General features: G+C 46.5%; 1 protein-coding gene across 1 annotated transcript in view; it reads right to left on the bottom strand.

Annotated features, from left to right (window-relative positions):
- Positions 1-27,122, bottom strand: part of syne1b (spectrin repeat containing, nuclear envelope 1b) — a 420,847-nt gene that overhangs the window by 21,523 nt on the left and 372,202 nt on the right. Inside the window, exons 107-116 of the mRNA XM_070891000.1 lie at positions 26,648-26,844; positions 22,659-22,791; positions 20,163-20,345; positions 17,416-17,565; positions 15,144-15,323; positions 12,790-12,945; positions 11,290-11,445; positions 10,046-10,216; positions 6,086-6,219; positions 684-888 (exon numbers count right to left, since the gene is read on the bottom strand). Coding sequence (XP_070747101.1) covers positions 684-888; positions 6,086-6,219; positions 10,046-10,216; positions 11,290-11,445; positions 12,790-12,945; positions 15,144-15,323; positions 17,416-17,565; positions 20,163-20,345; positions 22,659-22,791; positions 26,648-26,844 — 1,665 coding nt within the window. The remainder of the gene's footprint in view (positions 1-683; positions 889-6,085; positions 6,220-10,045; positions 10,217-11,289; positions 11,446-12,789; positions 12,946-15,143; positions 15,324-17,415; positions 17,566-20,162; positions 20,346-22,658; positions 22,792-26,647; positions 26,845-27,122) is intronic.

Raw genomic sequence — 27,122 nt, 5'->3', positions numbered from 1 at the left:
TCCAGCTCATTCTCACTGGCTAGACCAGCATTTATTGCCCATCCCTAATTGTCCTTAAGAGGTGGTGAGCTGCCTTCTTGAATCTCTGCAGTCCACGTGATGAAGATACTCCCACAGTGCTGTTAGGGAGGGTGTTCCAGGATTTTGACCCAGCAACGATGAAGGGACAACGATATCTGTCCAAATCGGGATGGCGTGTGGCTTGGAGGGGAACGTGGAGGTGGTGGTGTTCCCATGCAACTGCTGCCCTTGTCCTTCTAGGTGGTAGAGGTTTCGGGTTTGGGAGGTGCTGTCAAAATGCTGCAGTTCTTATAGGTTAATATCCAATATCCATAGACATTTTTAATTTTCCCTTAACCATTATACAGTAAGATCAGTCCTGTTGGATCAGAAATTCAGATGATCCAATTCAGATTCAAGTTTAACCACCTTGGTGATTATTTTCAGATGTATAAAAAGAATGTGGGAATTACCTATTATACATTCTCATACCTCTATACACCTCTGTACACCTCTACCCTCCTCCCCAATCTCTACCCCTCATCATAAAATGCCGAAAAATCCCATTGCTGCAGTCCATTGGGGATTTACAGTACTAAGTCACTGTGGTTTTTTGAAGGGTTAAAATCAAATAGTAGTCCTGGTTTTGCTTTCGCACTAACTGCTGTGTCTAGCGTACTCACGTCACAGTCCTGAATCCATTTTGTAACCTCTTCATCAGCGATATCCCTGTTAGCAGCTTTCTTAATCAGCTCGTTGCTTTTCTCCTCGAGTTGCCGCACCGTGACTGAGCACTGGCCCGAGTAATCCTTGTACTTCTGCCAGAGTTGGAGCAGAACCTTGCTCGCGTGCAGTTGCTCCACGATATCTTGAAGCAGATTATTCCAGCTGATTCATGGAAATGAAATAAAATGATCACATTGGGTCATGTGGAGGCACGGGTCATTCGTGTAACCCTGGATTTACACACAGCGACAGTACTGGCGATTAGGACATTAACTTTGGTTTCGATGGCACTGCATACAACAACTCCCTGCATTTCTTCCTCCCCAAAGTCGACTCGGGTGCCTCAGGCTACTCCTCCCCCCACCCCATCCCCGCTCCACCTATCCCAGCCCAGGCCCTAAATTCTGTCACATCCCCCTCATTAGACTCCTCGCCGCCATGCGATGCACTGATTGCTCCCTCAACTCAACGCTCACAAGAATCATCAACTGCCCCCTTTCCTCAGCTATGTCCTCCTTCGCTTCCCCCCCGCCAATTCAAGACCACTGTTATCACCACTCATTAAAATATCCATCATCCCCCTCCATCTTCACCAACACGAGAGAATATAGCCCTAGTCTACTCAATCTCTCCTCTTTGGACAATCCCCCCATCCCAGGAATCAGTCTGATGAACCTCCTTGCACTCCCCCAATAGCAAGTATATCCTTCCTTAGGTAAGGAGACCAAAAGTGTACACAATACTGCAGGTGCGGTCTCACCAGGGCCCTATATAATTGCAAGCAATATAAAGCAAGCGCTCTACTCGGAACTCCTTCACGGCAAACGAGCCAAAGGTGGGCAGCAGAAACGTTTCAAGGACACCCTCAAAGCCTCCCTGATAAAGTGCAACATCCCCACCGACACCTGGGAGTCCCTGGCCAATGACCGCCCTAAGTGGAGGAAGTGCATCCGGGAGGGCGCTGAGCACCTCGAGTCTCACTTCCGAGAGCATGCAGAAATCAAGCGCAGGCAGTGGAAAGAGCGTGCGGCAAACCTGTCCCACCCTCCCTTTCCCTCAATGACTATCTGTCCCACCTGTGACAGGGACTGTGGTTCCCATATTGGACTGTACAGCCACCTAAGGACTCATTTTTAGAGTGGAAGCAAGTATTCCTCGATTCCGAAGGACTGCCTATGATGATGATATAAATGCAGTAAGATGTCTTTACTCATACTCAAATCCTCTTGTAATAAAGGCCAACATACCATTTCGTTTCTTCATTGCTTTTAATACAGAGCCTTTAATGTCCCATGGCATTATGTGTTGGCTCCTGACCAACTACCAGATCATCCCAAAACTCCAAATCGACTCCAAGCCTCTAAATGGGGCACCACCGCTCAACTCCCCGACCATTCCCTGCTCAATCTGTCTGCGGTCTGCGATACAGTCGATCACTCAATCCCTCTTTCCCTCCCCATGACCCCCACAGTTCCATTCATACCTGTCCCATAAGCAACAGGTCAAACATAAGAACATAACATAAGAACATAAGAATTAGGAGCAGGAGTAGGCCATTAGGCCCCTCGAGCCTGCTCCGCCATTCAATAAGATCATGGCTGATCTTCTACCTCAACTCCACTTTCCTGCATTATCCCCATATCCCTCGATTCTCTAAATATCAAAAAATCTAGCGATCTTGAATCTACTCTAAGACTGAGACTCCACAGACCTGGAGGGTAGAGAATTCTAGAGATTCACCACCCTCTCAGTGACGAAGTTTCTCCTCATCTCAGTCCTAAATGGCCGACCCCTTATTCTGAGACTGTGACCCCTGGTTCTAAACTCCCCAGCCAGAGGAAACATCTTCCCTGTGTCTACCCTGTCAAGCCCTGTAAGAACTTTGTATGTTTCAATGAGATCATCTCTCTTTCTTCTAAACTCTCGAGAACATAGGCCTAGTCTACTCAATCTCTCCTCATAGGACAATCCCCCCCATCCCAGGAATCAGTCTGATGAACCTTTGTTGCACTCCCTCAATGGCAAGTATATCCTTCCGAAGGTAAGGAAACCAAAACTGTAAGTAATACACCAGGTGTGGTCTCACCAGGGTCCTGTATAATTGCAGTAAGATGTCTTTACTCTTATACTCAAATCCTCTTGTAATAAAGGCCAACATACTATTTGCTTTCTTAATTGCTTGCTGTACCTGCATGTTAACTTTCAGTGATTCCTGTACAAGGACACCCAGGTCCCTCTGAACACCAACATTTCCCAATCTCTCACCATTTAGAAAATACTCTGCTTGTTTATTTTTCCTACCTTCCTACCCATGTTCTTGCCCACTCATTTAGCCTGTCTATATATCCTTGAAGTCTGTGAATAGCTGGGGCCCAGGCACTGATCCTTGTGGCACCCCACTAGTTACAGCCTGCCAACCTGAAAACTGTCTTGCACATGGTCATGACGCCCAGCTTCACTGCTTTAGCTGTCAGCTGTGGTTCAGTGGGTAGTAGTCCCACCTGAGTCAGAAGGTTGTGGGTTCAAGCACCACTCCAGAGACTTGAGTAGATAATGTTGGCTGACACTCCAGTGCAGTACCGAGGGAGTGCCGCACTGTCGGAGGTGCTGTCTTTTGGATGAGAAGTCAAATAGAGGCCTCATCTGCCCTTTCGGGTGGATGTAAAAGATCCTATGGCACTATTTGAAGAGCAGGGGATTCCTCCATGGTATTCCAGCCAATATTTATCCCTCAACCAACATCACTAAAACAGATGATCTGGTCATTATCTCATTGCTGTTTGTGGGACCTTGCTGTGCACAAATTGGCTGCCGCGGTTCCTACAGTGATTACATTTCAACTGCATTTCATTGGCTATAAAGCGATTTGAGATGCCCTGAGGTCGTGAAAGGCGCTATATAAATGCATGTCTTTCTTTTCTTTCTTTAGTGTCCAATTCAGGCTCCCGCCTTTGCCCCCATGATATTTTCCTGGGTGTTATATAAATGCAGGTTCTTATGGTTGAGAGATCTAATCCTGAGGAAAAGGAACAGCAAGGTAAAATGTCCCATATAAGATCAAACAACAACAGATGTACACGAGTGATTTCAAGGCTGCAATCTCATCCTTGGGACCCGATGACAATCTAAACTTCCCACCAGTGACAAATTAGAACCATCGTATCAAAAGCTTCGATTAACATCGGAAAGTGCGAGTGATACTCAAGTAACCTATAAGATTACAGCCATGAAGTCGTTCCCTATCTGAAAAATACAAACTGGTATGAAAGAAAATTGACTTGGATTTATATAGCACCTTTCATGACCACTGCATGTCCAAAAGCACTTTACAGCCAATGAACTATTTTTGAAGTGTAGTCACTATTGTAAAGTAGGAAATGTGGCAGCCAATTTGTGCACAGCAAGCTCCCACAAACAGCAATGTGATGTTTTAGTGATGTTGATTGAGGGATAAATATTGGCCAGGACACCAAGGATGACTCTCCTGCTCTTCTTCGTAATACTGCCATGGAATCTTTTACGTCCACCTGAGAGGGCAGACGGAGCCTCAGTTTAAAGTCTCATCTGCAAGACAGCACCTCTGACAGTGCAGCACTCCCTCAGTACTGCAATGAAGTGTCAGCTTCGACTTTTGTGCTCAAGTCTCTGGAGTGGGACTTGAACCCACAACCTTCTGACTCAAGAGGCGAGGGGGCGACCAACTGAGCCATGGGGACAGTTAGAGACACTAAGCCTCGCACCGAGGTGAGTTGTTGCAGAATAATGGTGCACATAACTTCTAATTTTTATTTGTTCTCGGGATATGGGACACACAGGTGAGGCCGCATTTAATGCCCATCCCTAGTTGCCCTGAGGGCAAAAAGAGTCAACCAGATAATATGGATTCACATAGGGACAGCAATTTCCCTTCCCCTGAGGGCCATTAATGAACCAGTTGGGTTTTTAACGACAATCTGGCAGTTTTTCATGTTCATTTTCTGGCCCTAGCTCACAAATGATCAAATGTATTGAATGCAGCTTGCTATAATGGGATCTGAAGCCATGACCTCTGTGTTGCTCGTCCAGTACCAGAACCATAATTACAATAGAGGGGAATACCTCTGAAAATACCCTGATATATCAACAGGAAATCGTGAAAACCATGCCCAAAGCAGTCAAAGGCAAGTGAGATCATTGCGCAACAGGCCGAGGGATTGTTCCAAACAGGAAACTCTGTATTTATAGATTGCAGTCATTTAGCGAGCAGATGCCATTGTACTCAGGTGCAGCGTCCAGAAAATGGCAGTGTTCGCACACAACAGGGGCGGTCAGGGGGGCAAGCATTCTGCTCTGGTACGTACTGCACAAAGGGTCGAAGTGTAAATCCATGCTCCCACACTGCAAGGGAGTGAGAGTGTGTGGGTGTGTAGGCTACACATTGTAAAGCAGAGACAAGACCTTGACAGAAAAATTATCAAAGATTTTGATCAAGTAAATTAGTGAGGCAGTAACTATAAGGGAGAATTTTTAAATAATTACCAAAAGAACGAGGGGAGTGGCTGGGAGAATTTTTTTTTTTTAAAGCAGGGGGTTGTTAAGACATGGAATGCCTGACCAGATGCAGCGGTGGGAGCAGAATCTACAATAGCTTTTAAAAAGGAATTGAACATATATTTGAAAAAAAAACATTTTAAAGGGTATGCGGGGAAAGGGAAGAGGAGTGGAATGTATTTATTGAAATATATAAGATTCTGAAGGGGCTTGACAAGGTAGATGCAGAGAGGATGTTTCCCTGCGTGAAGGAATCTAGAACTAGGGGGCATAGTTTCAGAATAAGGGGTCGCTCATTTAAAACTGAGATGAGGAGGAATGTCTTCTCTCAGAGGGTCGTGAATCTGTGGAATTCTCTGCCCCACAGAGCTGTGAAGGCTGGGCCATTGAATATATTTAAGGTGGCGATAGATAGATTGTTGAATGATAAAGGAATAAAGGGTTATGGGGAGCGGGTGGGGAAGTGGAGTTGAGGCCAGGATCAGATCAGCCATGATCCTATTAAATGGCGGAGCAGACTCGAGGGGCCAAATATAACAGGTGCCATTTAAAAAAGAGGAAAAGGGGTGACATTTTTGATTTTGAACGGTGCAAATGTACCATGCGTTTGGTGCAACTGAAGCAATGAAATCAACGACCTATTTCTTATGTTCTTATGGGACTAAGGGGATAGTTCTTTGAGAGCCAGCACAGACTTGATGGGCCGAATGGCCTCCTTCTGTGCCAGTAAATTCTATGACACATCCTGAAAAAAATGGCTGCTCACTGGTTTTGTTGTAAACCTGTATTATTGGTAAACAGTGGGAGCAGTGCTCCAGGAAATCCTTACCCCATATTAACTTCGTTCAGACTAGTCGTCAGTGAGCTGTGAACTGGCGGGCGACACTCCTTTAGCAGCTGGTTAGTTACAGAGCCAAACTTCTGCAGGCTGCCCTCCGACCTCTCCAGCTCCTCTTGCAAGTTCTGTCAAATAAATGTGGACCAAATGTTGATGAGGTTATAACAGGTGCCATTTAAAAAAGAGGAAAAGGGGTGACATTTTTGATTTTGAACGGTGCAAATGTACCATGCGTTTGGTGCAACTGAAGCAATGAAATCAACGACCTTTGCTGAAAACCAAATGGGGCCTTTCACTTATTAAGATCCTGAATCAATTGGACAAATGGTAGTTTCTACCTCAACCAACACTGAAAGGAAACGAGCTTCTGAGAGAAAACCCAATAACAAATCTGGCAGCAACTCGTATTTCTATCGAGCTCAGGTCACGTGTACGAAGACAGGTGCTTTACATTAAGGATGACAACACAGTGGGCCGGGGAAAATGGAGAGGGTTGGCAGACCAAAGGCCACAGGTGAAGCGAAGGTTTCGGAGAGTAAAGATTGTGAATAGAGAAAAATTTGCATTTATATAACGTCTGTCATGATCTCAGGTCATCCCAATCGCTTCACAGCGAATAAAGTACTATTGAAATGTAGTCACTGTTTTAATGTAGGAAACGGAGCAGCCAATTTCCACACAGTAGGTCCCACATATAGCAATGTGATAATGACCAGACTATTTGTTTTACTGATGTTGATTGAGGGATAAATATTGACCAGGAAACTGGGGAGAACTCCCCTGCTCTTCTTCAAAATAGTGCCATGGGATCTTTTACATTCACCTGAGAGAGCAGACGGAGCCTCAGTTTAACATCTCATCTGAAAAATGGCACCCGTGACACTGCAGCCCTCCCTCAGCACTGCCTAGATTATGTGGTTAAGTCTCTGGAGTGGGACTTGAACCCACAACCTTCGGACTCAGAGGTAGTAACTAGAATGGCTAACACAGGAGAGGGCGGAAAACAGTGTCCCAGAAGGCAGGATGTAGTAGTTGAATGATGGGCCAGTAATGGTGGAACAGAGGAAGCGAGGAATGATGTGCTGTGATCGAGGAGCAGGGGATCTGGATCGGGGCACAAGACAGGAGGAGATCCTCAGAGCAGGATCGGGTGAGGGATTTAACAGCAAAGACAAGAATTCTGTGGACAAATTGCTGGAGAATGAGAAAATTGGAGAGGAGGAGTGGTAGTGGAGGGATAAGTGGTGAAGATACAGGTTAAAAAAAAAGCAATCAAACTGTTTTTTTGGATATCAACCAGTGTTTTGTATAAAACACTAGTTAGGCCACAGCTGGAGTACTGCGTGCAGTTCTGGTCAATTACAGGACGCACGTGATTGCACTGGAGAGGGTACAGAGGAGATTTACGAGGATGTTGCCGGGAGTGGAGAATCTTAGCTATGAGGAAAAATTAAATAGGCTCGATTTGTTTTCTTTGGAACAGAGGGGGCTGAGGGGAGACCTCATTGAGGTGTATAAAATTATGAGGGGCCGAGATATAGTGGATAGAAAGGGCCTATTTCCCTTAGAAGAGGGGTCAACAACCAGGGGGCATAAATTTAAAGTAATTGATAGGAGGTTTAGAGGGGATTTGAGGGGAAATTTCTTCATGCAGAGGGATTTGGGGGTCTGGAACTCACTGTCTGAAAAGTACTCGGATGTGCACTTGAAGTGCCGAAACCTGCAGGGTTACGGACCTAGAGCCGGAAAGTGGGATTAGGCTGGATAGCCTCTTGTTGGCTGGCGCGGACACGATGGGCCGAAATGGCCTCCTTCCGGTGCTGTAAACTTCTACGATTCTATGAAACTAAATTAGTTTAACCTTAAATTTCAGAATTCTTTGGGGTGGAAATTCGGTCAGTCGCCGCCTCTGTTCGCGTCTCGAAGGGGCGGTAATGGCGGCGGAAATCATTTCTGGGCAGGCGGGCGGCCGGAACATTCGGTGCCGGTTTTGCGGGGGGCGCGGAGCATTACCGCCCGGGAGAGTCGAGCCGGTGTGCAATACCCCTTGGTTTGCGACACCGGCTCGAAATTTGTTTTCTGGGGACCCGTAGCGCGCCCTAGTGGGACCGCCTGGGAAAGCGGGCAGTCCGAGCTGTACCGGCAGCAGTGAGGGAAGGAATGCCGACTTGAGGGAAGTGTGACTGTTTTTTATTTTTGCGATTTATGTTTACGTGGCGTCAGTAAGGTATTGAGAATGTTTTTGGTGTTTTTTTGGCCGATTTCTTTTTCCCTGGGGAAGCCTCTCTTAGGGTGCTCCGAGACAGCTCTTTAGCTCGGGATTTTCAGTTGCTCAGCCGGCCTAGTGCCCTAAGAGCGATGTGGAACGCATCCCCTAGTGCTCTGCTCCACACTCAGCCCCAGCTGAGGAATTTTGCAGCTGCAGACGGCAACCATTTCCCGGCGCAAAATTTACCGCCCCGCCGTCATTAGCGCCCCAAAATGGGCGGTACCAAATTTCCACCCCTTTGTGCCTAATATAAAAAGCCACTCCTAAACTAATATTCTGTTTATCTGATATCATAGACAAAGTGCCGAGAATTAAATCTCTCTAAAGTCCTCAGTTCGTAATATTTTAGCTCAAAACGCTTTTACAGCTACTTATGAAGAAGACATGGAAGGAACTGTAAAACAAATGATTAATGTTTAAAGTGGTATTTAAAATTGATGGTTAAAACAGAAACCTGTAATCTGGCTTGTATATAATACTGGCCAGATAGATGGACCAATCAGTAGGCTATTCTGCCCCTCGAGTCTGTTCTGCTATTCAATCAGATCATGACTGATCTGTATAACAACTCCATTTACCCAACGTTGATCCAAATCCATTGATAGCCTCACCCAACAAAAATCTAGCGATTTCATATTGAAAGCTCCAATTGACCCCAGCATCCACAGCTTCACAGCTTTATGGGGGAGCGAGTCCCAGATTTCCACTACCCTTTGTGTGAAAAAGTGCTTTTTTGCTCCTGAATGAGCGAGCTCTAATTTTAAAATTGTGCCGTCTGTAGCTTTTAAAGAGTGAGGAAAAGGCAGAGAGGCAGAGAGGCCGAGAGGTATAGGGAGGGAATTTCAGAGCTAAGGGCCCTGGCAGCTGAAGGCACGCGCGCCAATGGTGCAGCAATTAAAATCGAGGATGTGCAAGAGGCAGAGATCTCGGGGGAGTTGTGGGGCGGGAGGAGATTACAGAGATAGGGAGGGGCGAGGCCATGGAAGGATTTTAAAACAAGGGTGAGAATTTTAAAATCGAGGCGTCGCTTAACTGGGAGCCAATGTAGGTCAGTGAACACAGGGGTGATGGGTGAATGGGACTTGGAACACGGACAGCAGAGTTTTGAATGAACTCAAGTTTATGGAGAGTGTAAGGTGGGTGCCAGGAGGCCAGAAGGGACATTCTCTCCTCCCAATCTAATTATTATCCATCTCAATCTGTGATTACTTCTGGCTAAAATGGGAGTGCAGCATATGCTTTAAACTACTATGGGACGTAAGAGGATGCAAGATTCCTAAACACAAAATGCTATTGTGACGGGTTCAATGGCGAATAGCTTAGATGCATTTAAGGAGAAGCTGGATAAAGAGGGAGAAAGGAATGGACGAGTATGGGGATAGGGCGAGACGAAGTAAGGTGGAAGGAGGCTCGTGTGGAGCATAAAAACACTGGCATAGACCAGCTGGGCCGAATGGCCTGTTTCTGTCCTGTAAATTCTATGTAATTCAGCATTATTCAAAACTCAAAAGCATCATTACTGATCGACAGGCATGTCCACAAGATCCGCTGTTCACTAGTGTTTCTGAGTTTCTGAGGGAACCTGACCTTCAATGTGTAAGAGGAGAGTAGTCTGCCTGGTTAAATTTCATTTCCGCTAAGCGGACAATGCACAAATATTAGCTAAAAGTGAAACCTCTTACCTGTAGGTTGTCTACCTGGATTTGTACAGCTTCCAGAGAGCCCGTCAGCAAACGGAAACGAGAAAGGGAGTATCTGGCCTCCATCAAGTGGCCATTAATCTCTTCATAGGCTCCCTTGTAAATATTCCACTGGTCCAGCACCGACTGCAGTGTAATCTTTAGTTGGCCAACCTGGAATATCACGAGATTGAACACTGATTACGTAACTTTTGACTGGGGAAGACAACATGTGTGAAGCTCTCAAATGAAGTCATCAAAGCAAATGTATCCTGGGCTATCTAGGCCGGACGGAGCTAATTAACAGTATCTCAGTGCTGCCTTAACGTGAAAGTATTGTGACAATAAATGATTGCCTGTATTAACAGGCACTGAAGAGGAGGCCCTTCTCTTTTCCTGACTGGCTCTAACCTTTCGCTTGGGCCATCCATCTCATCTCTCCTCCATCTCAACTGCTAGGGCTTAAAAACATTCATTTCCTTTCTTCCCCGGCTCGATGCAGGGCTACGGGGAAAGAGCAGGGAAGTGAAACTAATTGGATAGCTCTTTCAAAGAGCCAGTACAGACACAATGGGCCAAATGGCCTCGTTCTGTGCTTTAAGATTGTATGAAAAAGGTGTTGAAACATGCTAATAGCTGTTGGCATGGTTTTGGTGCACATATGTTCTTGGGATGTGAGCGACACAGGACTGGAACCACATGCAGGCCAGATCGGGTACGGATGTGGCAGCTTTCCTTCTCCGAAGGGCATTAATGCTACAACAAGCCAACAGTTTTCATGGTCATTTTTCTGCTGCCAGCGCACAAATGACCAGATTTCTTGAAATCAATTGGTGGGATTTGAACTCATGACCTCTGGGTTACTGATCCAGTACCAGAACCACTAGGCTACTGAGCACTGGGTGTCATCCAATGATGTATAATGGAGTGAGTGAGTGCAGTCAGCTCGATTGGGCACAAGCCCAGCCACTGAGGTCCAAGGGCACTGCACTGGGATGCCTGTTATCGGCCCCAGTCAGTCAGACATATCTACACATTCACTAAATGGTAGCTGATGACTGATGCATTTATTTCCCTGCAAGGCGGTGGAAAACAGAATTAAAGCAGGAGCCAAACAGGATTTGGGCAAAGTAACTGCAGCACTTCTTTGAGCCAATCATAGACGCAGCACGGCAAATGGAAATTCAGTCCACTGCCATTTCACTGTAATGCAACACAGCCATCCGACATCATTCAAAGATTAATACCAAGTGGTCCAGGTGAGCCCAGGAGTGATTGAGTTCTCGGAGTGTATCCATAACACTGCTGGAGGCCTCCTCTTTCTTGTTCTGGATCAGGAGCAGTCCACTTTGTTCAACCTTCTCCACTTCCTTTTCTTTCACTCGGATCATATCTTCCAGTTCCTAAGAAATAGAATTACAGAGTTTACAGCAGAGAAACAGGCCAGCGTTTATGCTCCACACGATTCTATTTACTTCATCCCACCCCATCAACATATCCTTCAATATTTATCCCTCAATCAACATAACAAAAAAAACAGATTATCTGGTCATTATCACATTGCTGTTTGTGGGAGCTTGCTGTGCGCAAATTGGCTGTCACGTTTCCCACATTACAACAGTGACTACACTCCAAAAGTACTTCATTGGCTGTAAAGTGTTTTGAGACGTCGGTGATGCTATATAAATGCAAGTCTTTCTTTCTTTCAATGCCCTTCACCCTCACGTGTTTATCTAGCTTCCACTTAAATGTCATCATCATCACAGGTGGTCCCTCAAAGCAAGGGTGACTTGCTTCCACGCTGAAAAGAGATGAGTTCACGGGTGTTTCAATGAAGGGCCTAATATTCTGGATCCCGAACTACATCTTAAAGGGTGGAAGATGCCTGTGCATGGATTTTTTTAACGTGTGGTGGCCGTTGCACACCAGCCACCACACGGGCTTGACAGAGCTAGGTCTTGGTCCAGTGGCAAGGGTTAACCAGGACGACTGGAGACCTGCTCTGCTGCACGGACCTAGTGCACACATCGCAGTGTGGGCTGGCCCGTGCTGCCCCTGGGCCCTTACCTCTTCTAAGCCCCGAACTCTCGCCTCTCCTGGACCCTCTACGAACTCTTGCTGCTCCTTCGCCCCGACCTCGACGCTCCAGCTGTACCTGCCCACACTGCAATCAGCCGACGCCCTCTGCAGCAGCACGCGCTGCGCCCTGCAGTGGCACGCTGCCCCACTTAAATGTACCTTTACTATGGCCATCAACCACTCCACATGGTAGCAGGTTCCACATTCTCATTATTCTCTGGGTGAAGAAGTTACTGGATTTATTAGTGACTCTCTTATATTCATGAACCCTAGTTTTGGACTCTGCACAAGAGGAAACACTTTCTCTACTTCTAACATATTGGAAACCTTCATAATTTTATTCTATTAGGACACCTCTCAATCTTTCCTGATAGCTAACAACGTGAGACTGCAGCTCTCACTACACCAGAGGCCTTAGGTTGCATGGCTCCATCAGTTTGAGGAAGAGAATATTCTACAGGCACATGGATTGAGGAAGTACTAACCAGAGGTCTGGTACCACCACACGACAAGAAATGGTACAACCAGACCAGATAAGCCGCTTCACTTGACTTCCAGAAGTGTGCCAAGAGAGACCGAGGAGGAGGTAGGCATCTTGGTGAGTGGATGTGGGCCAGAGAGATGGGACAAGCGGGAGAAAGTAAGGAGGCTTGCGTTTGATTCCATACCTGGCAATCTTTCAGAGCAGTATGGACGGAAGCAAGATCACTGATCGAGTGCCACTTCTTCAATCTGTCTTCCTGAGTTTCGAACCAAGTTTTCAAGCACTGGACGCTATTCTCATACTCCGTCCACGATTCCAACGAGCCTTCCAATGACCTGATCTGTCAACAAAAATTCCCTTTATTACACGTCAATTATTAAATCACAACTGGGTGCACCGTCATGTTTGAACCTGACAAGAAATTAGTGGTCAACTTCTTGATGCACAGATTTATGTAGAGTGTCTTCTAGAACACATTGGGATGTGTTTAATATTCATCAAAAGAAAGTACGAATCGACTTCCTGTCTGGGAGGAAGGAAGGATCGGCAAGTAATGGGAGACAAAGAGGTCAGGAGTACGGACCACTGACACGGATCTCAAATTGTGCGAAACTCACTGGGAATCGCAGAGGCCAGGATAAAACCTATTCCTGGGTTTTAATCTGTTGTGAGAGAGATGTGTACATCGGGACATAGAGACAGGAGTAGGCCATTCAGCCCCTTGTGCCTGTTCCGCCATTCAATTAGATTATGGCTGATCTGTATCTTAACACAATCTACCCGCCTTGGTTCCGTAACCCTTAATACTCTTACCTAACCTCCATCTAGTTAATCTCAGTTTTGAAATTTTCAATTGATCTAGCCACAACTAGACCATCCCTTAATCTTCTATACTCTAGGCAATACAAGCCTAGTCTCTGCAACCTGTCCTCATAATTTAATGCTTTTAGCCCCGGTATCATTCTGCTGAATCCGCGTTGCACCCCCTCCAGGATAACCTTCCTGAGGTGCAGTGCCAGAACTGAACGCAGTGATTTAAATCGGGTTTAACCAGAGCTTTATATCATTGTAACATAACTTCCAGCCCTCTTCAGGTGAAGGCCAACATTCCATTGGCCTTTTCAATGATTTTTTTGTGTCTGTCCACTAGCTTTGTGTGATTTCTGTGCATGGACCCCTAAATCTCTCTGCTCCTCCACAGTTCCTAGCTTCTCGTCATTTAGAAAATACTCTGATCTATCTTTCTTAGGTCCAAAGTAGATGACCTTGAACTTCCACACATTGAATTCCATCCACCATAGTTTTTCCCATTCACTTAATCTATCAATGTCCCTTTACAACTTTCTGCTCCCAGCTAGCTGTTTACTGTGCCACCTACCTTGGTGGCCAACAGCAAACATTGGGAGTCGCTGTCACTAGTAGCACCACAAATATAATACAGCAACAAAAACTGTACTGGACACTCCAGCTCAACATTCCTTGCCCATTACTAATGTCAATGCATCCAGATATTGTTTCCCTCGACAGAGAACATACGAAAGTGATGGGCAGGAAAAGACCAGTTGGTCCATTGAGACTGCTCACACCCATGATGCTGTCAGCTGTGGCTCAGTGGGTAGCACTCTCGCCTCTGAGTCAGAAGGTTCTGATTCAAGTCCCACTCCAGGGACTTGAGCACAAAAAAAATTTCGGCTGAAACTCTAGTGCACTACTGAGGGAGTGCTGCACTGTCAGAAGGTGCCGTCTTTCGAATGTGACATTAAACCGAGGTCCCATCTGCCCGCTCAAGTGGACAGTAGATCATGGGGGTTCTCCCTGGTGTCCTGGCCAATATTTATCCTTCAACCACCATCATTAAAACAGATTATCTGGTCATTATCACATTGCTGTTTGTGGGTGCATGTTGTGTGCAAATTAGCTGCTGCGTTTCCCACATTACAACAGTGAGTACACTTTTTTTTTTTTAAAAGTACTTCATTGGCTGTAAAGCATTTTGGGACATCCGGTGTTCATGAAAGGTGCGATATAAATGCAAGTCTTTCTTTCTTTATCAGGACTGGACATGTCTCTTCCCCTCTGCAGCCATGTATACATAATGTATAATTATTGTATATAGTTAATTTTGTTTGATTATAATTAATCTTTATTATACTGATTTTACTATTGTATACACCTTATTGTATTATTTACAATGTAATTTGAATTTCTTTTGTTTTAGTTTTTTTGCCTGTGTCTATCTGCGTGCGCATATTGGCTGTCGCTCCAGACCCGTGTCTTTTACCGCTTTGACACTTCCTTCTCCCGCTTTTCTTCTCTTTCCCTCCCTTGTCGATATCTAACATGTTGTAGGACTGTTTACTAGGTTAAAGGCGCTATATAAATGAAAGTTATTATTATTATGTCATCTCCAGGGTCAGCCAAAGCAAAGGGAGAAGCCCAGGGCCAAATAGGAAAACAAATACTCTGGGAAACTCCTCTGCGAACTCCCTCGGGCCATCGAAAGCAGTCCAGGAGAACATGCGAGATTCTATCCGTTACCTCCTCAGTAACAAGCCCTTGCAGCAACTGCCATCTCCTGTTCATTATTCCAAGGCGCTCGGCGAAATCTGTTTTGTCGCTGCGCTTGCTCTCCACGTCATGGCTACTGATCTGTAGCACTGACTGGTTCACAAAGTCCACCGTTAGCTGCTTACAGGTCAAGTCGATCTTGAAAGCCTGCTGAGTACAAATACATTATAAGATACTGTGCTATTAATATCAACAAAGTCCAACGCACCTTGGGTCTACAGATATCAAACTGTACAAACGCAAGGCTTAGGTCTTAGAAACATAGAAAATCGGTGCAGGAGTAGGCCATTCGGCCCTTCGAGCCTGCACCACCATTCAATATGATCACGCATTTCAGTACCCCATTCCTGCTTTCTCTCCATACCCCCTTGATCCCTTTAGCCGTGAGGGCCACATCTAACTCCCTTTTGAATATATCTAACAAACTGGCCCCAATAACTTTCTGTGGTAGAAAATTCCACAGGTTCACAACTCTCTGAATGAAAAGGTTTCTCCTCATCTCAGTCCTAAATGGCTTACTCCTTATCCTTAGACTGTGACCCCTGGTTCTGGACTTCCCCAACATTGGGAACATTCTACCTGCATCTAACCTGTCTAAACCTGTCAGAATTTTATATGTTTCTATGAGATCCCCTCTCATTCTTCTAAATTCCAGTAAATATAAGCCTAGTCGATCTAGTCTTTCTTCATATGTCAGTCCTGTCATCCCAGGAATCAGTCTGGTGAACTTTCGCTGCACTCCCTCAATAGCAAGAATGTCCTTCCTCAGATTAGGAGACCAAAACTGTATACAATATTCCAGGTGTGGCCTTACCAAGGCCCTGTACAACTTGAAGTGATTGCAACTTAAACTTTTCGACCGACTGTCGAGAGTATCAATCTATCTGTTCCATCCACCCAGTCTTCCTATTCTCCCTGGTCCATGCGCTATCTGTAACCAACCAGCTCCCAAACTGACACTCTGCAACTGGCTAGTAACAAGGAAAGGGACACGGCCCAGGATCAACTCTCTTCCTCAGGCACTTGATCTGCTCAGACACTCCCCCGCCCAGTGTGCCCAAGGCCATGAACCCGGTGCAAAAACTGACTCTGTGCCCCTTTACTGCAGCACAGCTCGGGAGTGATGCTCCAATAGCATGCCACCAAGTAGGTACTGTCAAACACTCCAATCCGGTGTAGTTTGCCAACATCGCTGGTCTAATGAGTCGGACACTGTCGTCAAATACAACAGCTACAAGGGAAGGATGTTAATCTTATAATCTACGCAAACATGGTTATGGGTCACTGAAGTGTTAGATTTATGACCTTGTTAGAACTACTGCAATGGTAACTGAAACAGCACTTGTGTTGCCTAGGTTACTGGAATAGTCTCTTTGGAAATGTACAGTGTTTGTAAAGCACACCACAGAATCCTGGATTTCGAATCATACTTTGGCACGTTTGCCTGAGTCAGGTCATGTGTTCAAGTTCCACTCCGGAGCCTTGAGCACATAATCTAGGCTGACACTCCAGTGCAGTATTGAGGGAGTGCTGTGGAACTGCTATATAAATGCACATTCTTCCTTACCTTGTACTTCTTGGGAACATAGAAACAGGAGGAGGCCATTCAGCCCCTCCAGCCTGTTCTAGCATTCAATTAGATCATGGCTGATTTGTATCTTAACTCTATCTCCCCACCTTGGTTCCGTGACCCTTGATACCCTTGTCTAACATAAATCTATTAATCTCAGTTCACAAATTTTCAACTGACCCCACTCCTCAACAGCTTTTTGGGAGAGAGCGTTCCTGATTTCCACCACTCTTTGTGTGTACAAGTACTTCCTGACATCATCCCTGAATGGTGTAACTCCAATTTCAAGGTTAGGCCCCCTTGTTCTGACCTCCCCCACCAGAGGAAATAATTTCTCTCTATCTACCCTATCAAATCACATTTTTTAATCATCTTAAACACCTCAATTGGATCACCCCTTAATCTTCTTTACTCGAGGGAATACAAGCCTAGTCATCACCATCGATCGACTATTGTTGGAGCCCCTCTGACGGTCCTCCACACCTAAGGCATGAGCTTGAGCCCTGGTGTTGTGTCGTTCTGTCCACCAACGCCCTTTCATTGGCTAATTCTATACTGCAGCCGCATCACTTGTAGGTTGGTTACTTCAGGGATTGAACACTTCAATTAAATCACCACTTATTCTTCAATATTCAAGGGAATGCAAGATTATAAATACACGTTCTTCCTTACCTTGTACTTCTTGAGGTATTGTTCTATCATCTGTGAACCCACTGCACTTTTGATCCTCTCGTCATCCTCATCAATGATTTGATCCATGATGGAGATCCAGTTCATGAGCTCGTTTATTGCTGTGCGAGAAGGTAGTTTCTCCATCTGAAGCTGAGAAATGACAGATTTTCAACCTCTGCTACAGTCAACACCAGTCTTGCACACTGACACTTAAACATCGGCAGCCAGCTTAATATTTTAATTTTAAAATGGAGACCGCAATCAAGAGCATAATAAATCCCGCATAAGATGGTGCATGCATTTGAGTAAATCATTTTATTTAAATGTCTATGTGCTGAAACATAGCCAGAAGATTAACATTTATTGCCGAATCCCACCTCTCAAATCAGTAACATCTCACAGAATCCGTTCGATCCTGTGTGAATGGATGACATTACCTTTAACAATAGTATCCTCCACCATTATATCAGTTAGCTCCCCATGTGAATAAATGATATTTATCTTTAATTAGCAATAAAAACAACACAAAATCATCTGAAAGCGCAGCATTGCCTTTAATACTAATAAAAACCTCCACTTCAAATTAGTCAGCTCCCTATGTGAACAGGTGACATTACCTTTAATACGATAATAAAAAACTGCCCCTGCTAAAGAGAAATGAGAGTCAGACATTCGTTGAATCAGTGTTGGTTCCCCAGTTGTAACTGTGAGTTCACATTTCTCCAAAGGAATTGGTCAGAAGCGGTGCTTTTCACCAATCGTCAGCCAGGCCGACAGAGAACGGGCCTCACAGGACCAGAGACCTCATTGGAATTGGGGGCGGCCTCCCATGTCTCCCTCCAAGCGTGCTTAGCGTTGGTCAATCAGACTGGGAGTGGGTACTGCGGAGATATATCTGTAGGCTGGGACACCAACTGCGAGTCAGTGAGTTACATGTTGCTAACGAGCAGTGCGAGGGTGACTAACTAGAAAAACCAAGGATGGAACTCACAATAAACTCGGCATCCGATGGGGTGTGTCAATAGCTCTCCACAGTCAAACCCACGTTTTGTCCTGGAGTCTTCAAAAGAAAGCAGTCAGCTCTTCTGACAGTCTAGTGAGTGAAGTCGCTAAAGACCAGAAGGTCCTGGGCTTTATTCCGCAGTCATGCCTCAATATCCAATCTCAGGCAGGTTAGGGGTCGACATGTCACAATTGTCCTCAGTACACTCGGCATGGGGTGGGGCGGGGCGGGGAGAGGAGGAGGCAACCAGGGTTTCCCATGATATGAAGACAGGATTCAGTTCGGCTTGTGGTCACAAGCCTGCCGACACTCACAGTCTACATTCACACATGAAGAGTGGTGGCTTACAACCAGATATTTCCAGCACAGAAGGCCACTCAGCCCATTGAACCTGTGTCGGCTCATTGTTAGAACAATCCCAAACTAATCCCACTGCCCCACCCTCTCCCCACAGTCCTGTATCAGTCCCAAACTAATCCCACTGCCCCACTCTCTCTCCACAGTCCTGTATCAGTCCCAAACTAATCCCACTGCCCCACTCTCTCCCCACAGCCCTGTATCAGTCCCAAACTAATCCCACTGCCCCTCTCTCTTCCCACAGTCCTGCATCAAACCCAAACCAATCCCACTGCTCCGCTCCCTCCCCACAGTCCTGTATCAATTGCAAACCAATCCCACTGCCCCGCTCTCTCCCCACAGTCCTGTATCAATTGCAAACCAATCCCACTGCCCCGCTCTCTCCCCACAGCCTGTATCAATCGCAAACCAATCCCACTGCCCCGCTCCCTCCCCACAGTCCTGTATCAATTGCAAACCAATCCCACTGCCCCGCTCTCTCCCCACAGCCTGTATCAATCGCAAACCAATCCCACTGCCCCGCTCTCTCCCCACAGCCTGTATCAATCGCAAACCAATCCCACTGCCCCGCTCTCTCCCCACAGCCTGTATCAATCGCAAACCAATTCCACTGCCCCGCTCTCTCCCCACAGCCTGTATCAATCTCAAACTAATCCCATCATCCCGCTCTCTCCCCATAGCCCTGTATCAATTGCAAACTAATCCCAGTGTCCCGCTCTCTCCCCACAGTCCTGTATCAAACCTAAACTAATCCCACTGCCCCACTCTAACCCCACAGTCCTGTATCAATTGCAAGCCAATCCCACTGCCCCACAGTCCTGTATCAGTCCCAAACTAATCCCACCGCCCCACTCTAACCCCATAGCCTGTATCAATCGCAAACTAATCGCACTGCCCCGCTCTCTCCCCACAGCCCTGTATCAATCGCAAACTAATCCCAGTGCCCTGCTCTCTCCCCACAGTCCTGTATCAAACCCAAACTAATCCCACTGCCCCGCTCTCTTCCCACAGTCCTGTATCAATTGCAAACCAATCCCACTGCCCTGTTCTCTCCCCACAGTCCTGTAACAGTCCCAAACTAATCCCACCGCCCCACTCTAACCCCATAGCCCTGTATCAATTCCAAACTAATTCCACTGCCCCACTCTAACCCCATAGCCCTGTATCAATATCAAACTAATGGTGCTGCCTCATTCTCTCCCGAGTCCTGAACCTTTCTGAACAAGATGCTGGAAGGAGTGCAGGAAGGAAAGAATCAGGTAGTTTTCTCACTCCTGATTGTGGAACAGTGATTCCTGCTGGGAAACGCGTGTCATTCTAACTCTTGATCCACGCTGGTTTCAAAATAGCTCCCATTGACTGGATGACACATAAATCCCTCCAATACCTGATGCAGCTTCTCCTGGACCAATGGGATTTGAGTAAGGAGCTCCGTCCACTGACTGTCAGTCTGGGCCAGCCCAGATCGCAAGGCCGCTGTGTCCACCTTCTTGAGCCGCAGCAACTGGTTTCCCCGACTTAACACTGAGGACTTGAGGGAAGACTTGGTGTCGACCTCCTTGGAAAACTCCTGGAAAGGAAATGAGTCAGGAGTACACTTGCAGAATCCCGCGAGCATTACTTCTAGACCATTATCAAAAGGCACGGTTCTGTGCAGTAGCTAGTGGTTTACGAGATGGGAAAATCAGTCAATTCAAAAGATGGGTGCTATTAGAATCATAGAATCAAACAGCACCGAAGAGGCCATTCGGCCCATCGTGTGCGTGTTGGCTCTTTGAAGGAGCTGCCCAATGAGTCACACTCCCCCGCTCTTTCCCCCATAGTACTGCAAGTTTTTCCTTTTCAGGTATTTACCCAATTCCTCATTGAAAGTTACTACTGAATCTGCATTCAGACAGTGCATTCCAAATCATGACAACTCTCTGTGTAAAATCATTTCTCTTCCTCTCCCCCCACTTCTTTTGCCAATTAGCTTAAATCTGTGCCCTCTGGATATAAGAACATAAGAAATAGGAGCAGGGGTAGGTCATTTGGCCCCTCGCGCCTGCTCCGCCATGCAATAAGATCACGGCTGATCTGATCTTGTCCTCAGCTCCACTTCCCTGCCCGCTCCCCATAGCCTTTGACTCCCTTATCATTCAAAAATCTGTCTATCTCCACATTAAATATATCGACCCTCCTCCCCCAGTGGAAAGTTTTTCCTTATTTACTCAATTAAACCCCCTTTATCATTTTGAACAGCTCTATTAAATCTCCCCATAACCATCCCTGCTCCAAGTGGAATAATCCCAGCTTCTCCAGTCTCTGCACGTAACTGAAGTCCCTCAATCCTGGTACCTTTCTGGTAAATCTCCTCTGCTCCCCTCTCTGAGGCCTGATACTTCTCTAGAAACTGTGTTTGATTAATTAAACCAATAAAATGTCAGTATGAAGTTTTCAAATACTAAACGGCAAAATGGATTTGCAAAAATGTGGACATAAATTACTTTTAAAGATAAGGATAAGCTGCAAGGTATACATCTCTGCCACAAGGGGCAGCCCTGCTGGAGGGAGAGTGCAGAGGTAGATATCACTGCTCACTCAGGAGCACGGCGATTAGGAGCGGAGAATTCTGATTGAGAAACCAAAATTGTCTTCCGTGTATTGATTGATGTGCTACTGACTATAGCTGACAATACTCAGCAGCAGAGGTGCCTTAAAACGGCAATTCCTTTCATGGGGAGGTTCAAGGCCAACAGAGATTTTAAGAACTCGTTATGATGGCATTCTGCCTTTTAAAGCTCTGCTAACGTTTCAGCTCATTACTGTAGAACAGGTCTGCATAAACAGTCACATCAAATTGGCCCCAGCTCTGAGCGACTTGGAGACACCAACACAACTTTCTAAGACGCAGGTCCTGCACCATTAAAGGGGACTGCTCATCGCACATCTGGTTAGTGGGATGTTTTCTTTTTACTCTGAGTGAGACCTCTACTCAATACCTAGCTAACAACACCTGTGGAATGTCCCAGCACAGGAAACAGACCATTCAGCCCATCAAGTCTACTCTAGTATTTTTCCCCCCCATTAGCTTCTTAGTCTAATCCCACACTCCTCTGCTTTTTTTCAAGCAACTATCTCATTCCCTTTTCAAAGAATTTCTAGATTCTGCTTAAACAGCGGTTTGTGGCAGATAATCCCACATTCCAACGGTATAAGGAAACCGCCCCTTTAATTCTGTTCCTGTTTATCTTCGATTTGTGCCCTCACATTACTGTCTCACTGACCAGTGGAAACAATTGTTCACCAGTTCACGAGGTTGATTCCGGAGATGAGTGGGTTGACTTATGAAGATAGGCTGAGTAAGTTGGGCCTATACTCACTGGAGTTCAGAAAAATGAGAGGTAATCTTATCAAAACATATAAGATAATGAGGGGACTCGACAAGGTGGATGCAGAGAGGATATTTCCACTCATAGGGGAAACTAAAACTAGGGGACATCGTCTCCGAATAAGGAACTGCCCATTTAAAACTGAGATGAGGAGGAATTTCTTCTCTCAGAGGGTTGTAAATCTGTGGAATTCTCTGCCCCAGAGAGCTGTGGAGGCTGGGACATTGAATATATTTAAGGCAGAGATAGACTGATTTTTAAGGAAATAAAGGGTTATGGGGAGCGGGCAGGGAAGTGGAGCTGAGTCCATGACAAGATCAGTCATGATCTTATTAAATGGTGGAGCAGGCTCGATGTAGTTGCCTCATCGCAATCCTTCGTAATCTCGGGAGATCTGTCAGATCGCACGCAAATACTTGATGACTGAAGTTTAAACTTGCAGACATTGAGACACTGGCCACAAAGGTGGAGATTACCGGCACATCACAACGTTAAAGTGAGTGACAACTCACCAGAAAAGAGCTAAGATGGTCCCTGACAGCATCCAGCTCCTGTGGGAGGGTCACTGACTGTAATTTCCAGAACTCCAGGCGCTCCATTGCGGACTGGAGCCATTGATTCAGCTCAGCATATTCAGCCTGGTACCTGGCAGGAAACACGGAATTGAACAAGAGTTAATGAAGCAACTGTAGTTTCGTCAGGTTGAGGCACCTACAAGGAAAACAATGTTGAAATGTAACATACGGCCAAATATTATGGGGGCGGATTGCTTGATTTATTTGTCCCTGGATCCTGAGCGAGCTCTTGGCTCTGATTGGTATCACATCCTGTTATCACTTTCCACACAAACTATGTGTCATCTGAAAAAATTGAAAGCTGCATGCTGCATTCCCGATATCCTCACTGCCCAAGGTCTGTGTTCTCTCGCCCCTCCAATAAGGACTACAATTCTCCCCATCGTGGCAACCAGAGAGGGGCAGTCACCACGAGGATGGAGGCCCATGAAAGGTAAGTAGGTTTTCTTTGCTACCCCTAAAGTGGACACCATCCCGTGGGGGTTGGATGGCTTCGGGCTGCTGCTTTTTGGCCATCACTGCTGCGGCAAGCCCCTTGGGCCTGAACCGATGGCTGGTTTTCCACCCCCGCCATTTCCAGGCTCAAGACCCTGCCGGGGGCGAGCCCCTGCTTCAGGAGAAGTTCTGGCCCAGGGACACTGACCTGCAGCTGGAAACACAGCTGGGTTCGTGTCACTTTGGGTGGAGCGCGCATTGGGTGTGCCCAGGAATTGGGGCGGGGGAGGGATAAGGGACGAGGGTACAAAAGTAAGCCTCCATTTGTCTCAAGCTGCTTTTGCACTGGTTGTATCATAACTCACACCCACTCCCGTTCACTCATCACCCCTGTGCTCACTGCCCTACACTGGCTCCCAGTCTGTCTACACCTCGATTTTAACATTATCATCCTTGTGTTCAAATCCCTCCACGACCTCGCCCCTCCTGCTAAAATTCTTGGAGGTTTGACAGGGTAGATGCTGAGAGGTTGTTTCCCCTGGCTGAAGAGTCGAGAACTAGAGTTACTGGATAAGTGATCAGCCATTTAGGACCGAGATGAAGAGAAATTTCTTCACTCAGAGGGTTGTGAATCTTTATCCCAGAGGACTGTGGCTGCTCAGTTGTTGACTGAGATTGATAGATTTTTGGATACCAAGGGATATGGGGATTGGGCGGGAAAGTGGAGTTGAGGTAGAAGATAAGCCATGATCTTACTGAATGACGGAGCAGGCTCAAGGGGCCGTAGGGCCTACTCCTGCTTCTTACGTTATGATCTCTGTAACCTCCTCCAGCCTTAGAATCCCCCAGAGATCTCTGCGCTCCTTTGACACTGGCCTCTTGCGTATCCCTGATTTCCTTCACCCCACCAATTTTCTTCACAGCTACAGTTTTCTCACAGCTCCTTCTTGCTGGCTCGTACTTGGGAAATTTAGGTCATAGTCTCTTTTCAGATGTGGGTGATGTCAGTGAGGCAGCATTTGGTGCCCATCCCTAGTCGCCCTGACAACCCAGTGGCTTAAGAGTCAACCACATAGTGTGGGACTGGAGTCAGATGTAGTCCTGACTGGGTAGAGGTGGTTGGTCACCTTCCCTGAAGGACTTAAGTGAACTGGTTGGGTGGTTACAACAATTCTACAGCTTCATGGTCATTTTTCCTGATGCCGAGTCACAAATGACCAGATTCACTGAATTCAATTTCATCATTAGCTCTGGTGGGATTTGAACTCCTGACTTCTGGGCTATTAATTCAGGATGATGTTCTACACTAATGTGCCCTCCAACCCAGTACACTACCACACCCCACTGACTCAAGGACAGCAGATTCACATCCAAAACTAACAAGAGATAGCACAGCGTAAATCCCACCCGCCCCGTCCATGATATTTTACATTGGAATGGAGTAAATAACTACAACAAAATCAAATCTTATTCCACACCAAAATATCCTGTGCACAAAAAACTATTTTTAATCGCAATGTAACAAACCAGCAGGAAGTGACTGAACTCCACAACAATGTAAAATACTGTGGATAACACAGAGGTAAACACAGCAAAAGGATGAAATCACAGCCCAGAAAAGCAATGGGGGGGGAAATTGGGCTATTTTGCACCTCCTGTTAGCACCACCGTGGGATGATATGCGACCGGGTGGGGCACTGTTAACAACTCTCGCCATACTGGGCGGGGGTTTAGCGGCGGCACTACGACCTTGCGCCCTGATCTCCTGCACCCAGAGATTGTGACGTCATCGCCCTGCCCCGACATTGGCTTTTGCCCCCTGCAGCTGCACAGGGCGATAACAGCGTCAGGGGGCGCGTATCGGGCAGCCGGCCACTAACTGGGCAAAAATGAAAGGAGAGGTGGCCAAGGGCGGAAGAAACCTCACATTTCGTTGCCGCTTCTGATCAGGTTTCTTCGCAGGGGAGTCATGGCCGTGATCGCTGAGCCTGGCACTCTGCTGATCACACAGTACCCCCGCTCCCCGGTGGTCCGTGCAGGTGGCTTTTTCTTTTGCCGAGTCGGCAGCATGGGAACCTTCTTTTTAATTGAGGGAAGGGCCCCTCAGACTTCCTCCCGGGGGGGGGAACCCAAATTTATCAAGCGGGACCAGACTTCTGCACCTGGTCTTACACCTCCCGAGTGTTACTGCACCCAAATGTGGCAATACTGAATTTCTAGGCCAATGATTTTCACCATCTGAAGGACAAAGGGCCAAATTTTGAATTTAGTGCCCAAAAGTATGCATTTAAAACAGTCGGATGCAATTTACATCAAAATGCGTAATTTAAGAACAAAGTGATCATTAGGTGCCTTGTACAAGACGTCATTGTGATGGAAATGAGACAAGGCTGCTTTCCCTCTTTAGTTTTGAAGACCAGACAAGAAAATGACGCTGCATGAAGTATGGAAAGTGGTTATTACAAAAGCACAGGTGAAATCACTATCTGCTTGCACTGATCAACATTTTCCACAACAAATTCTATAATGCAAACTGCCTATGGAAACGTGTCTGGTCTTTCTGTGGAAGTAACTCTTGTTTCAAGAAAGGCAGGTTCCAATGCCCCTGATCAATCAATGAGCAAAAGGCAACATATATCAGAGCCACACAGAGCAGAAGGGTGACAGGTTCGACTCCCGATCTGTGGTGTTCGGGCTGCTAAGTGGCCTCAGTATCCTGTGTCAGTGTGCCAGAGCCTGCTCCTGGTCGCCATTCAGCAATCCCTGCAGGGATGAGAGTTTGTGCTTCGGTATTTCGAGGACAGGATCAGTGTCTGCTCTGATAACTTGATCGTCAAATACCCTGCCGACATTAGCCCTCCAAACTCACGCCTGAAGAATGACCAGTTTAGCTGACATAGTCGAGCTATTCCTGAGCAAAGGCCTGTGTCTTCTGGGGCAAGGAGAAAGGGATAAACTGAAACACAAAAAGGTTACTTTCAGAGCTCTTACATCATCCGTCTGAACCAATGGATGCAAGTTTGGTTCAGTGGGTAGCACTCTCCCCTCTGAGTCAGAAAGTCATGGGTTCAAGCCCCACTCCAGTTAAGCACATAATCTAGGCTGACTCTCCAGTGCAGTACTGAGGGAGTGCTGTATTGTTGGAGGTGCCGTCTTTCGGGTGAGACCTTAAACCCTTCTGCCCTCCCAGGTGGTCATAAAAGATCCTAGGAACTATTCGAAGAAGAGTAGGGGTGTTCTCCCCGGTGTCCTGGCCAATAATTAGCCCTCAATCAACATCACTAAAACAGATGATTTGGTCATTACAAAGCTGTTTGTTGGAGCTTGCTGTGCGCAAATTGGCTGCCGCGTTTCCCAACGTTACAACAGTGATTGCACTTCAAAACTGTAAAGCACTTTGGGACATCATGAGGTCGTGAAAGACACTGTATAATTTTTGACAATGTTTTGACATTTTCCGTGTGCACGTCACTGAAAGGTTCTCCTTTTACCTGTTCCAGTGTTTAAGGACAGTTGAGAGTCGGTGTAGCTCCCTGCTCACTCTGGTAGTACTGGTCAGCCAGTGCTCGCCCAGTTGGGCGATCTGAACCTCCAGGTCTGTACAGCTGATGGACGTCAGGAGCCTCTTCCCGTCCTCCAGCACTTGGTACAACTGCGGCTGATGCTCGGTCAGGCTGCCTTTCAACCGCTGCAATGGACAGACACCAGAACATGCACTTGTTAAATCTGATCTTCCACAGAGGGCTCATTCTCCTTCCTTAAACACAGGCACCATGGGCTAGAAATTTGGTTGGAGGGTTCTTAAGGCGCTAATGTCAGGCGGTCGCTAAATTTAGTGCCAGAAAATGGTTAGTGACGGGAGCCACAAAGTTCATTTGTTGCGCCCTGACAGTGGAGTGGAGCGCAAAGGGAATTTCTCCCCCATATACTGAGCAGTTCAGGTACAGAGTGTATCTGTACAGCACC

This window comes from Pristiophorus japonicus, chromosome 9, assembly GCF_044704955.1.
Source record: "Pristiophorus japonicus isolate sPriJap1 chromosome 9, sPriJap1.hap1, whole genome shotgun sequence".
Lineage (NCBI taxonomy): Eukaryota > Metazoa > Chordata > Chondrichthyes > Pristiophoridae > Pristiophorus > Pristiophorus japonicus.
The sequence above is the reverse complement of the archived record's forward strand: the minus strand, read 5'-3'. Positions and strand labels throughout refer to the sequence as shown.